General features: G+C 33.8%; 1 protein-coding gene, 2 long non-coding RNA genes and 1 other non-coding gene across 4 annotated transcripts; all 4 read right to left on the bottom strand.

Annotated features, from left to right (window-relative positions):
* Positions 1 to 1,892: 1,892 nt before the first annotated feature.
* On the bottom strand, positions 1,893 to 6,473 carry LOC140057163 (multidrug and toxin extrusion protein 1-like). The gene is made up of 10 exons (XM_072102717.1): positions 6,414 to 6,473; positions 6,115 to 6,257; positions 5,407 to 5,492; positions 5,175 to 5,288; positions 4,482 to 4,549; positions 4,075 to 4,183; positions 3,044 to 3,220; positions 2,526 to 2,620; positions 2,202 to 2,370; positions 1,893 to 1,900 (listed from the first exon to the last, which is right to left on the bottom strand). Exons 1-10 carry the CDS (start codon positions 6,471 to 6,473, stop codon positions 1,893 to 1,895), a joined length of 1,029 nt encoding a protein of 342 aa, XP_071958818.1.
* Positions 6,474 to 9,011: 2,538 nt separating this feature from the next.
* Trnad-auc (transfer RNA aspartic acid (anticodon AUC)) lies at positions 9,012 to 9,083 on the bottom strand. The gene has a single exon. It is a non-coding gene; the product is annotated as a tRNA-Asp (tRNA).
* A 2,013-nt stretch (positions 9,084 to 11,096) lies between these two features.
* LOC140056799 (uncharacterized) lies at positions 11,097 to 13,267 on the bottom strand. The gene is made up of 4 exons (XR_011846825.1): positions 13,139 to 13,267; positions 12,495 to 12,570; positions 12,092 to 12,161; positions 11,097 to 11,225 (listed from the first exon to the last, which is right to left on the bottom strand). It is a non-coding gene; the product is annotated as an uncharacterized lncRNA (long non-coding RNA).
* A 640-nt stretch (positions 13,268 to 13,907) lies between these two features.
* Positions 13,908 to 14,841, bottom strand: LOC140056197 (uncharacterized). Its single transcript, XR_011846734.1, has 3 exons — positions 14,809 to 14,841; positions 14,435 to 14,520; positions 13,908 to 13,990 (listed from the first exon to the last, which is right to left on the bottom strand). It is a non-coding gene; the product is annotated as an uncharacterized lncRNA (long non-coding RNA).
* Positions 14,842 to 15,371: the final 530 nt, after the last annotated feature.

The raw sequence follows: 15,371 nt of genomic DNA, 5'->3' as shown, positions 1-15,371 counted from the left end.
TAAAACCAAGCACAAACAATCATTCTTGTCTTCAGTTGACAGCACATACAAAGTAATACGCTAGAAGTGGTTGATGTACACACAGTACATAAACAGTAATAGGCTGGAAATGGTTGATGTACACACGTCACATACAAAAGCAATACGTTGGAAATGGTTGATGTACACACGTCACATACAAAGTATACGTTGGAAATGGTTAATGTACACACGTCATATACAAAGTATACGCTGGAAATGGTTGATGTACACGTCACATACAAAGTATACGTTGGAAATGGTAAATGTACACACGTCACATACAAAGTAATACGCTGGAATGGTTGATGTACACACAGTACATACAAAGTATACGCTGAAAATGGTTGATGTACACACGTCACATACAAAGTATACGTCGGAAATGGTTGATTTTACCAAAACAAATATTGAAATAGGCCTACGAATAACTATATAATTCAGACTAATGCAATAATGTCACGTGATGTTTAATGCATTTCTAATTACTATACCATCTTTATCATTGTCTGATTTAAAATATTAAGTGGATTGTTTTTATTATTGATGTGAGAATCCGTTTTATAGATTATACTGCTATTAAAAAATTACATAATTAAACCATTACTACTAGGCGAGTAGGCCTACTATACTAAAAGCCACTATACTAAGGGCCTATATGTGTAAAGTATAATTTGTGTGCCTCGTTGTCAGACTTGCTTGTGGAGTATTTAAGAGGACAACCACCAAGTACCAAGGAAATAAGTATGCAAATTCACAATTTACAATAGGCCCCAAAAGAAGCGGGCCAGAAAAGAAAGACAGTCACATTAAAATACAATACTGTACTGTATATACAACTTCCTTATAACACACTCTTAATACAAACGTTAACAATTAATAAGTTACCATTATCCGCGGTTCGCAGGAAAGTAGTATTAAAAAAACATAGGAGTTGATCACCAGGTGTAACCGGACCAAGCAAAAACAATCATTCTTGTCTTCAGTTCAGTTGATGTACAGCACATATACAAAGTAATTTACATTTACATACAGACCAGAAAACATATACACATTTAAATAAAACACATGGACCTATTATACTTAAAAATGTTTTAAAAATCGTTAACAATCTAACCTTCATAGCAATCCTGTATTGGGTATCCTTACTTGGTGGATAACCATTGTGATTGTCACGGATCATCTTTTACTTATTCTCAATTAACCAAGCTCTTATTTCTACTTGCCAATTTTTGTTTGTGACTATATACAATGATAACTATATGATGATGATGATGTAATGATGATGACGATTTGATACGGTAACTCGTTGTTTTATTCTTTGTCTTCTAACATACGTCAAAACACAAAATGGATGATTTAAATTCTATCTATGAAATTATTATGATAAAGGATGTAGGTGGTTCACCGATATCCGTACGGTATTGTGTCTACAGACAGTAAACTGTGGCCATCTCTTCACGTCTTCAATAAAAAAAATTCACCGCTGCCACCATGTAGGGATTTTATAGTGTTGATTCCGAGCGTATGCTTTCTCTGGCGTATTAATCCACGAGACCGTACACAGACTGTGTGCTCAATGATTCCACATACACAAAAAGTATAATCAACTATAACTTTTATTTCTTGTAACTCAGTATTAATACAAAACAACTTTCTACCAGTCTAGACCTTTCTTCTCTATACTATATACGTCTTTCTACTATGTTAATATATTCTCTTCCTGTCTGTATCTGTAACATTTTACTCTTTATACTCAATATGCAAATTAGGAGCTTCAGAGGAGGTTCACATGTTCCCTCCAAAAGTTTCCTACAGAAATTATGCTAATAAGATTGGCTCATAAATTTAGCAGACCTAGTCTAAAACATCCTTTATCTAACTAGGAAATCAGAAACATAATATTTATGACAAATATTAATAGTAATAATAGGCCTACTGTGCTTCTGTATTTCAGTATTTTATTGACACTAAAATTATTAAACCTAGAAAGTTAATGATTTTGTACAATTAAATATTTTACGTATTCTTAAATCTTAAATGACGAAGGCCATTTTATGAGAGATAACAATAACTGATTTTTAATACATACTAATTTTGATAAAGATAAATAAAAAAACTTGCTAAACAAATTATAAATGGAATTGTGACATTTAATATTCTAATAATAATTGTTTGCTTGCTCAGTTTGTACTCGGTATTTTCAATAAGTGACCTTGTCTCTTTTATGTCTTCATTTTCTATCTTTTCGTCATTTGATTCAATTTTCAGTAGTGTTTCCTTTGATACGTCATCATCCTCAATTTCTGTGTATAACTGTTGATCTTCAGATACACGACATCTCTCGAGAGCCTAAAATAAGAACACATTTTTATGAATGGAAACAAACGTATAAACCAAAAAGCAGACTAATAAGTTAATCTAAAATACACCTGACTTAGGCCTACTGAGCAAGTCATATGGGAACGGGTCTAGCTCATTAACTTTTGATATACGTTAATACTCACGAGTTCTGATTCTCTTGCAAAATCTATATTGTTTAATACTATAATAAGAATAAACGCTTCTATGCCATCGGCCATTACGATACCCGCCCAAAGACCTGTAAAATCAGTTTCATATGTCAATGCTTTAACAACCAGTGGCCGCAAGAAAGGTACTGAACCGAATGATCGGTGGTGAGTACAAAACCCGATTTTGCAGCTGTCATTGGATAGAGTCTAACTGACTATTGCAATTCGTTATACCTTGTATGCAGATCTGAACCTCATTACGTAGCAAAAATAAATGGACAAGTGACGTAATGAAAAAGATCACGCCTTTTAATAAGTATTTATTACAGTCAGACTCGTTTCTAGTTGACTTGCGATAGTCAGTTAGACTTGATCTAGTTATAGCTGCAGAGTCGGGTGAATACAATCAAATCGAGTAGTGGTGATGATATTTATGTTGACGATGAAAATGAAAATGATGATGACAAAAGAAGTTGTAGAAATCACTCAAACCGATCAAGCCTTAAAATTACCTGTTGTTTTCCAATGTAATTTGAATGCAAATACAGCAGCTAATACAAGTCCAATTGAGTAGGAAATCAGGCTGGTAAGAGATCCAACGTTCTGTCTACCAATTGCTTGTAATATTGCCTTGATAATCGCCTGATCACAATCAGAAAAACAGTTAAACAACCAAAACAAAAATATGGCTAAATTTTATTCCAAATTTAATGTAATATTATACTTGTTTTGAACAATAACTTTCAATACAACCTACCTCAGTCGTTACCGAGACAACATATATCCCAGCCAAAAATATTATCTTTGAAAATGCCATTATTATTTCTCTACAGGATAAGGGATAAATGTAAAAAATTGTTGTATTTAGTATTGTAAACAAATTGGAGAATTCAAGTGCTGCGCGACATGTGTCTCATGAAGGAAATTGTGGATTGAAAAAATTCCAGCATTTTAACCAAAGGTATAGAAACGTTTCAGAGAAAACAGACAGGACTGGAAGAAAGCAATCCGAGATATAAGCAAGGCAGCCGAGGCGGGAAAGTCATCAGACTATCTGGCGGACCAGCAATAAAGTAAGTAGTTTTAGCTTAACGAAACTCCGAATTGCTGAATTGAAGAAATTTCATGCGGGCAGTCATCTGTTGTCCATGTCAGATATTTCTGGGATTCGTCCAATACAGAACTATTAGGGTAGAGTGAGGCACTACATTCTTAATCTATATCCATGGTAACAATTCATAATTCTGATGGCTCTTTATTTCTGTGATAATTCCTTGGATTACTCCATAATCTAATTCGAAATAAGAGCATAAAGGGGATATCTTCTTAATTTGCATACATACCTATCATTGGTGTAAACATATCCAGCATAATCTCGTAACAAGAAGAGTGTAACACCAATAACGACTGCAACGCTTACTAAAACACAGATCTCGGTCAATTATTATTCTAGTCATTGTAATAATTTTGTAGATAACAATATTCAATAATATAAAACAATAATTCAACACGGTACAACGGCTTACTTGAGTAATTGACTTACATATAAAAATAAACGCTATCTCCACAATAATTTTGGCCTTTTTCGAATCATTTTGTCCCAAGTATTGACCAACCATAATCGTCAATGAAACACAGAATCCTATCAACATCTGAAATATATTAAAACGACACGTTAATATAAAAGATTTCTTGAATTTTTCTAATTCTGTTAAAAGTATTTAATAAAGCTAGACTCGTATTTAAATGACTTGCGATAGTCAGTTAGAATCTATCTAGTGACAGCTGCGGAATCGGATGAAATTTGACAAGGACTGCCGTTTTAGTGAAGGGTTTTATTTGTTGGATGTGCAGCTCGGTCTTGTTTTCATAAGTAAGAGGAAAAGATCATCAACAAACAATTTAGGACTCTTGAAACATATTTATATAATATGACCAACAACAACTTACTATAAGAACGTACGCTGCAAGTATGTTAAATGCACCAAAAACTGCAACATCAATGGCCCCAAATCGTTCTATAAAAATAATATTAGTTAACATAACTAATTCATTATAAACACAAAATAACTTCCATAGACTTACTTTCCTTTTAATCTTATGTTTATTTATTTGTATTTATTTCCGCAATATTTAATGATGGTGGTCCATCTAGCTGAAGCTGATCATTAGGGACTCGCGTCCTTGGCAATGCATTTTAAAGCGTGGTTCCCACTAGCGACGTAACGTAACGTAAGAAAATGCCATTCCAATAATTTTGTTTTCCCCCGCCTGCCTGAAATCAAACCTGCGATATTTGCAGCACGGTTGCGTCGGTTCCCACTTGTGATTACGCAATACAGCACTTTGCGTCAATATGTCGTTGCGTTGTGTCGTAGTGGGAACCACGCTTTAGGGCCCTGCATGCTTGGGTGAGCGGGCACCAATTAATTAAACTTTCGTCACTGCTATTCTATTTATAAAAGAAAAAATGTTGAATAAAATAATTATATGTAAATCACCACTGGCGGGCACCTAAAGAGATGTTAGCCTTTACGCGTAAAACACCATATGATAAATGAAACGACTTTTGTACGCGACAGTCGAATTTAGGGTTTTCAGTGTCATTGAGAAGAAAAGTAGTACTTGAATTGTTAACCATACCTGATAGTATGTAACAGACCATGATGCACACCTGCATTATTTCGTACGTAAGCCCTCCGTGTACAGCAATTGAGAAAAATTCGCCCCAATTCTCCAGAGATTTGAGAGAAAAAACTGCAAAAAAAAAAAAGAAAAAAAATGTATTAACAAATTATAAATTAAATACATTAGTTATAAAAAGTTGCCGCTCTTTTTCGCTTGACCTGAAGCTGGAAATGGTGATACAACTTACACTCAAGATCTTCGTACTTGTATACATATACTGCTAATAAAATACAATTAATGTATTGTGCAACAACCACAGCTATAGCCGATCCCCTATAAATAAATGGTGTAAAAGCCCATACTGTTATTTTATTGATCAAATTATATTATAACATATCACTGGTGACGTCAAACTGTCATGCAAACTAGCTGTATACGCTTTTCTCAATCGGATTTTATACCAGTCCTGCAGTCAATCTTAAGCTCTGTCTATACTCTCAAATATGGCAGTGATATGCTCAAATATGGCAGTGATATGCTCAAATATGGCAGTGATATGCTCAAATATGGCAGTGATATGCTCAAATATGGTAGTGATATGATCATCATGTCCATATATTGGCCCATCACATAAAGGTTGATAGTGTAGACAGAGCTTTACCATTTCACTTGTGGTTCAAACGTGTATGGTTTAACAAAAACTATCGGGAGTAATTTCGAATTTAACGACACGGAATGATTACGTACGTCGTTAAGTAACTCGGAAATGATTCGGATCAGCTTTATCCCGTCCTATAAAAGCCTAACCTAGTGCGTGTAAACGCAGCTTAATCAAGTTGAACTAAAGGCTGACCTAACATGTTCGTCAGTGGTACTGTCATTGAGCGATCAGAATCAATATCCAAATTTGCAAACATTTATTAGTTAAAATATTTTAAAAAATCATTTATTTTACCTGAATCCCATGTCCAACACATAAACTAGAATGTAATTAAGTAGTATATTAAAACATACACTGACGATAGCTGCTATTGCTGTAACGCCAATCTTGTCTCTGCATTGCAATATTCGACTAAGACCAATGGTGATAAATACAGCCTAACAAGTATACCAAAATAACAGTATTACCCTTCGATATACGGTACTCTCATTTTTTTTTATTAAAACAAACTTGCATCCACTTAGTCTAGGTTGGAGACGGAGTTTTGATATTAGTAAAAAGTTAAATAGTTTGGCACATATGGCGTTTCATACGTATACTACTTTAGCTTGTATTTTCATCCACTCTGCAATAACATAACTATACCTATACATTATATAACTATAAATGTACAAATATAGCCCCCGATTTTTGGTACTGTATCAATATTTCTTCAGTATCAGGAAAAAATCTTAATACAGCATCACATGTTTTACATGTATCATAGTACTGTATCATAGACCATAACCTAATCCTTAATCTGACCTTACATGATACAGGTAGTACCACATGTGATAATATGAATACTGTATTACGGAATATTCCTTGATACTGGCAAAATATTGTCGTATGTGGAGATACATCACTGATAATAAGCTAAAGTACTTACAAAAGTAGCTGGAATAAATCTCCGTATAACAATTCCCGCAAATCTAAGAGCAAATAAATACAAACAAGCGTCAAAATAATAATTGTCACTTTTATTGATTGTTACTATACTTTAATTTTCTTTTGATGCAAAGGAATAACACAAACAACATTATAATAGCATTGTTCAAGTAGGTCCTTACTTATTCCATAACATACTTACACAATTATATCTGGTTCGTCAATTATTAATATTAAAATATCTTCAATATTTATAAGTACAGCACTACAGAGAAGTGACGCAATTATTGATAGATACACCATCTTTTGAAGGTAGATTCCTTGTGATCGTCCGAGGTTTGCTCCATGACCCTGTAAAAAATGTATTTTAGTATCAAGATAATATTGTCCACCCCCACCCCCCTCCCGCAAAAAAATAATATTCAAAACCGTGTTTTTTTTTAAATAATATGCCATTTTAATGTCACATAATGGTTATTCACTTTGACCAAACATTGGATCGAAAACAAATTATTTACATATGAAAAAACTAATTTAAAGCAAAATATAGTAAGATCGACTAAAAATAAATGTTGTTTTTAAGCGTGGTTTCCACTAGAACGCAACGCAACGCAGCGACGTATTGACGCAAAGTGATGTATTGCGTAATCACAAGTGGGAACCGACTACGCAATAATACTGGAAACATCGCAGGTTTTATTTCACGCAGGCGGGGGTAAACACAATTATTGGAATGGCATTTTCTTACGTTGCGTAGGTTGCGTCGCTAGTGGTAACCAAGTTTTAGTAAAAAGGATTCATTAATACTTACAACTGAAAAGTATGTATTACAAACTGTCATTGAACAAGCTGCCGGAACAAGGCAAAATGTGGCTATAAACTATAGGTATAGTGAATAAAGTTTCGTAAATTAATGATTAAATGGTTAGATTTACTTAGGTAAAGCTTGGTTCCCACTAGGACGCAACGCAAGGACGTAAGCCGCAACACAAGGGAATTGACCAATCACAAGCGACAGTTCGAATGCTTTTGATTGGGAACCGACGACGTAACAGTGCTGCAAAAATCACAGGTTTGATTTCACGCAGGCGGGAGCAAACACAATTATTTGAAGGGCATTTTGTTACGTTGCGTAGGTTGCATTGTGGGGAACCAAGCTTTAACGCCGTGAATCTTTTAAACATCTTAAACATGTTAAAACATACCAGGATTCAGTTGTAATTAAAAACTGCCTGCTCGTATCATGTCATGTATTGAACATGCTTACCGATTGTGCTAACGTTATGGCAGCCATTTCAGTCTGACCTAAACGACTGCAGAACAACACACATACCGTAAACATAAGGTACTCGAGACAAAGTGACAATGCCTGTAAAAAATAAAAATAAAACAAGTATAAAACATGTTTTTATTGCTACTATTTACTGTTAATTAACTATAACATGGCGAAGAGGATGATAACTTTTAGAGGACTATACTTTTTTTAAGATCAGTTACAATAAACAATAGGCATATAGGCCTAATGATTGGTGGGTTAAAATATTTTAGTCCCCACATTTCACTTGAGATATGCCTACACGTAAATGATGGTAAGTATAGGCCTAACCACTTTACTAAACCGTTGACCACTGCATGGCAAATGGATTATGTAGTAGGCCTACTATTCCTATACTACAGTAATATAAAACATAATAGTTATTCAATGTCAATAACTTACCAATATACTCCCCATTCTGACAATATCTTTAACTCCATCTCGAAACATTGAAAATGTAAACGGCTCCAAACAAGTCAACAATTTTTCGGCCATGATTACGCTGTTAATACCATCTGTGCAATACTAGATACAATAATACTGTACGGTTCACCTCACTTCAATTATTGAAAGGGCATTTTCTTACGTTTTGTTACGTTCCGTCGCTAGTGAGAACCAACATTACCGCTCGTCAGCTCCGCCTTTTGTGTTCAGTAAACGGTTATAAGAAATAACATAGGTTTCGGTTTGCCATTACTGCAGCTCCTCTGTGTAAATTGTCGTTAAACTTGATGAAAACATTTGAAATTTAGATAGGGGAAGCGTCCTACCATGTAATAATAATACAAAAACAATTATTATAGTGTAGTTAAGTACATATATACAAATTTATATATATAAACAAATCAGGCACAGAACATTAATTCTAAACCGCCCGGTGATATACTGAAATTTAATTAATTAATTTGAAACGATAAAGATGAGGAAATCTGTGAGAATGAGAAAAAGTCGCCCCAACCGAGATTCGAACTCGGACCGCCTGCTTGATATGCAGATGTCCTAACCATTAGACCACTGGGGCTTTCATGGTATTGTTCGAACTCGATTGGATAGCGACTCTTTAACATTCTCGGCGTGGTACGGCGGAACAGCACTATAGATACAAATAGTGATAAAATATTATTTAATACTATTTTGCCCGTGCAGTAATTAAGAAAATGTATATACAGTGTTATATAATACAAACAGCAATAAAATGTTTTTAAAAAATGAGAAAGAGGATTATATAGACTACATAAACAATCAAAGAACCTTTCATCTCAATAAACAGCCTAGAAATCTAAAATAGGTTTGCGGCACACCATACAGGAAGTATAATGGTTGAGAATGTCTCGAAGTTTTGATACAACCGTCTTCTGGAGGTTGCCAAGCAAGTGAAGATGGAGTCGAATATAAAGTAGCACAATATAAGGTCACCATGAGGTCATCATGGCAGGGTGTGAACCAATTTACCACAAGCCATTTGGGTTTATTATTTCACGTTGGACAAACGACAGTAATAGTAATAAAGCAATGTATTAGTCCTGCACTTATGTATCAGTGGCACGTCACATTTACACGTTAAGCTACATATCTAGATGACTATCGATGGTCAGTCACGCTCTACCTAGTGACAGATGTAGAATCTGTGATATTTGCATATACCTACAGTCAGTCTAATCCGATAGTATACATTTTGAATAGCCTAAACACTTGTAATTTACCTCAAATTTAAATAATATAATAATTGTGCATTATTTTAATAAATGTAAATAAATATACTTCCTAAGCAAATCAAACATGGAACTGTAAAATTTAATATTCTAATTATGATTGTTGACTTGCTCAATCTGTACTTGGTGTTTTCAATAAGTAAACTTCTTTCTTGTTGTTGTATTTTATTGTGTAACTTTCCGTTTGATTGTCCATTCTTCTTCTGCGTTTCATTTGATACGTCACCATCCTCAATGTCTGTGTATGTTTGTAGTTCAGACACACTACATCTCTCGAGAGCCTTTAATAGAAACATTAATTGTGAAATGAAACAAACATATCGAAAATAATCCGGTGATGTGTTAATCTGAACTAACGATTGATTCTGATGGGATGGCTGATTGATTGTATCTTAACTAAAGCGTCTTTCACACGTCCTGTTCCGGTCCGGCTCCGACAAATACAATCTCAATGTTTCGTTTCTACGGCGGTCCGCGCGTAGCGTCTATGAGCCGATCAGTTTACTCGATTGGTGTGCCGCGCGGCGAGTCATGAATACGAAAAGAAATACGATACGAAACGTTCAATCTGACGCGAACCGGAAAATGAGCCAGAACTGTAGCAGGTGTGAAAGACCCTTAAGTCCTGGTGGTTTGGTAAGGTCCTATGCTCGAGTAGTTGGCCAAATCCATGGCAAGCAAAATCTCTTGATCCCTATATTTCAGATTTGATTATTGACAATGGTTTCTATTGTTCTTCTGACTTCGAAGAATAAAAACAAAATTGTTTTTAAAAAATGAAAAATAAAAATTATTATTTAAATACTTACGAGTTCTGCTTCCTTTGAAAAATCTATGGTAAGTAGGACTATAAGAAGAATGGTAGCTTCAATACCATCAGCAATAACGATACCCGCCAAAAGACCTGCAAAAAAACCCAATTAAGTTCATTCATTCATCGTGTCGTGGTGATAAATGTAGAAAGAAATAATATGTCATGATGTTGATTAGGATAATGACATGATGATGACAATGATGATGAGGATGATGATAATGATGATGATGATGTTGTTAATGAAGATGACGATGAGGTTGTTGATGTTGATGATGACGATGATGTTGATGATGACGATGATGTTGATGATGACGATGATGTTGATGATGTTGACGATGACGATGATGTTGATGATGATATTGTTGATGATGGCAACGACAACGACGACGACGACGATGATGATGATGATGATGATGACGATGATGTTGATGATGATATTTTTGATGATGATGATGATGATGACGATGATGATGGTGAGAATAAAAAACCAATCGATCCGTAAAATACCTGTTGATTTCCAGTCTAATTTAAATGCAAATACAACAGAACATGTTAGTCCAATTGAGTATGCAATCAGGCTAGTATTAGTTCCTATGTTTTGTCTACCAACTGCTTGTAATATTGCCTTGACAATCGACTGATAACAATCAGAAATAAAAAAACAATCGTAAGTTCAAACTTCAACATTTCTGTTTTCAAATCGATTTAAAGTTGTTTTGATCGCAGATTATTGGTACTGTTGTAATATTCTTTTCACAGTATCATAAACAAATGTTAAACACATGTGATGCCTGATTATAGGCTATAATCCTAACTAACCTAAGCTCAGCATATGGTAGTGGACAAATCATGCCATATGAACTGTGTTCCACCAGTTCCCAAAACTGTAAAAATAATCTTCTACATTTTTTTTGTTTTCCATTCACAAAAAAAAAACCATAAATATACATAAATAATCATTACAAAAATGAAAGAATGGAAAGGGGGAATCTCTGAAGCACAGCTTATAAGTAGAAAGCCCATTCCATTCAAGATTCACCCTTTTTAGTCAATATTTCACTATGTCGGTCGGTCGGTCTGTCGGTCTGTCGGTCCGGTATCACTATGCGTTTTATCGCTTTTCTGTACTTTTTGAACTGTTTTGATGTACATTACTTTTTGAAAGTTCATTTTTTCTGAGAGCACGGGAATTATGGCTGTTGGCCTTGTTTGTATTCACTTTGTTTTCAATTTTTTTAAACCATCTTTTCAGTTATCTTTCCTTAGTGAAATAAGGAGTATTTAGAGTCTCATGGAGTTCTTTATAATTCTCTCTCTTTCATCTCAATGTTTATTGTGAGCGCTTTGGGACAATCCATCGATTGCCAAAAGCGCTATAACAGATCAACAACATTATAATCTTATTTAAAAGACTGTTACATCAATATTATCAGTGTCATTGGTCTACTTAACCATCTATATTTTATAACAAATAAATAGTAGGCCTAATTGTAAAAAACCTACCACAATCGTTACCGAGATAACGTATATCACAGCCAAAAATATCAACTTTGAGAAGGCCGTTATTATTTCTCTACAGAATAAAAGAGAAAGAAACTTGTTATATTTATACAGTTCATAAGATGTGACATGAATCTTATGCATGAGATGTGACGTAAGAATTGATCAAACAATTCGTTTCTAGAGTGGATTTTTTAACCGACATCTAAGGCAGAAATCATGAATAATTCATGATAAATTAGGACCTAAAGAGTGCTAGCTCTCGGTTTATTGTAATTTATTTCAATCTTTATCAACATTTATAGTTTTGTCGGCACATGCCAAAAATTTCCCTGACGCAGTTCATTCTGCATAAAAGCAGGTGTAAAATTTAATAAAGGTGTGTCTACCTAATTTGCATACATACCTATCATTGGTGTAAACATATCCAGCATAATCTCGTAACAAGAAGAGTGTAAGACCAAGAACAAATGCAACACCCACTAAAACACAGAACACATATACTCAGTTTATTATGTCATTTGTCCACGGACATGTTGTAAAATAAATAAACAAAACAATCTAGGCCCTATATTAGGTATTATATAACACCTAAATAAATTCCTCTAATTTGATTGGACAATTGTTGATCACATGGCGTGCAATAGTACGCACTATCAAACGATTGTTTAATAGTAATTTTTTTTTGTGTACGAAAAAAAAAATCTTTTCGCGGTTTGAAAAATATTTGTTTTGTACTATTGCTTTTGAAATACAACAGCGCCACCTATTTTGTAGTAGTTTTGAATGATTAAAAGTTAATATCAACTCGGCTTTGCCTCGTTGATATATAACGTTTCATCGTTCATCTCATGCCATTATTACACTCATAAACATTCATATTTGTAGGCCTATATATTATTATACCACAATATTTCATCAATCCAGTACGTGATTTTCTAGTATCATAATGTAATATATTTATTTCAAGATATTCAAGATACTTCAAGATTTTCGAGAATTTTGTCTTATTATTAAAATGTTTTTTAAACGATAAAAGCGTTTACTTACATACTAAAATAAAGGCTGTCTCCACAATAACTTTTGCCTTTTTCTGATCATTTTGTCCCAAATAGTGACCAACCAAAATCGTTATGGAAACGCAGAATCCTATCAAAACCTGAAAGAATAATTACTATACGTTAGTACAAATTATAACACAGCTGGGTAGATTCTTGTAACTTGATTGAAGGATTGTGGGTCACATGATATTAAATAACTGACTGCCATAATAAGCGACTTGGATAACTTCAGAGGGCGCCATATATACAAGTTCAATCGGGACAAAAAATCAACCAGATATTCTTTGGTGTTATATTATAGTAAATGTTTCCCCTCTGATATGTGTATGGAAATCGAACAGCAATATTACCAATTTACGGCCGTTAATTTGACCAATAATGATACAACTTACCAATAAAATATATTCAGCAAGTATGTCAAATGCACCGAATACTGCAACCTCAAAAGACCCAAATTCTCCTATAAAAATAACAAAAGTTGTATTATTATTCGAATTACCTATAAATTATGTTTTCGCTAAATTATTATTATTATTATTATTATTATTATTATTTTACTAAAAGAAAAACATCTAATCACTACTGCTGCATGGCATCATAAAAAAAGAGCTATGGTTAATTATTAATTATCGTATAAGGATACAAGCACGTTTTTTAACCTTTGATTTGTTTTATTGACGAATAATCTATATATCAATTGTTTTGAAATTGTTTAAAATGTCAATACCTGATAGTATATAACATATCATAATGGACATCTGCATTATTTCGAGAGTAAGACATCCGTGTACAGCAATTGAGAAAAATTCACCCCAGTTCTCCAAAGATTTGAGAGAAAAAACTATTAAGAGAATATAAAACGAAATGCATCTACAAAATTAAAACAAAATCCAAAATCAGGAATCTAAAATATATTATTATTATTATTGGGACTCAACTAAGTGTCCCCTTGATATGAGTGTCCTCTAGATGTCGATTGGATGTAGTGTTTAAACATTGTCCCGATCATTCGTTTCACAAAAGTGGGAATATCGTGTATTTTATTGGTTCTAAAGCTTGGTTCCCACTAGAACGTAACGCAAGGAGGTAAACGCAACGCAAGCGTTTTAACCAATGACAAGCGAAGTTATAGACAGTTAGCAATCACAAGCGAATAAGCCATCGCTTGTGATTGGTCAATTCACTTGCGTTGCGTTGCTAGTGGGAACCACGCTTAAGTAAATGTGGTGTTTCCCCAATTATATTAGTGATATATCTATGATTTGAAGCTCGAAATAAAACTTACATTCAAGATCTTCGTACTTGTATACGTATATTATTAATATGAAACAATTAAGGTATTGTGAAATCAACATAGCAATGGCCGAACCTCTATAAAGATAAATCAAATGTAGAAAAAAATATCACAGTAATGACTACAGTCTCACTAGATAGAGTCTAACTGATAATCGAATGTCATCTAGAAACGAGTCTAGCCATATTAAATACTTTTCATACGCTATATCTCTGTCAACAGGTTCATACAGACAAGCTATAATGTTAATACAGCTATAGACTCATTTCTAGATGATTTGCAATAAGTCAGTTACACTCAAAAAATAATTAGTCAAAAACATTATAAATTATTATAATATATTTAATTTATACATATTTGTTTACCTGAATCCCATGTCAAACACATACACTAGAATGTAATTAAGTAGTATATTAAAACATATACTGACGATGGCTGATATTGATGTAACGCTAATCTTGTCTCTGCATTGTAATATTCGACCAAGACCGAATGTGATATACACAGCCTACAATTAAAATCACCAACAAAATAATATTAAACTTGAATTTCTATAAATTTTAATTAATAGTCAAATGGCCGTCATTTACCGCACCTGAAGAGCCAACAGCCTGCAACTGCATGGGTTCGTCTCACAATTTGTGAAAGGGCACCATGAACATTCACCCCTGTGATGTAATGAACATATGCATAAAGTTTCCAGTGAATGTTCATTTGCTAATTAAACAATTTGAGCCATAAACTGTTTTGTGATGAGTTTGGTAATTAAGTTTCCGAGTAGCAAAATATAAGTTACTTACAAGAGTTGCTGGAGTGAATGTCCGTACAAAAATACCCACCAACCTAAGAGAAAATAGATATAAAAATGCGTCAAACTAGGCCCTAAACAATGTTAATTGATAAAAAGTCCAAAGAGAACTTTGAATTG

This window comes from Antedon mediterranea, chromosome 8 (genome assembly GCF_964355755.1).
Source record: "Antedon mediterranea chromosome 8, ecAntMedi1.1, whole genome shotgun sequence".
Classification (NCBI taxonomy): domain Eukaryota; kingdom Metazoa; phylum Echinodermata; class Crinoidea; order Comatulida; family Antedonidae; genus Antedon; species Antedon mediterranea.
This window is presented reverse-complemented; position numbering and strand designations above follow the sequence as displayed.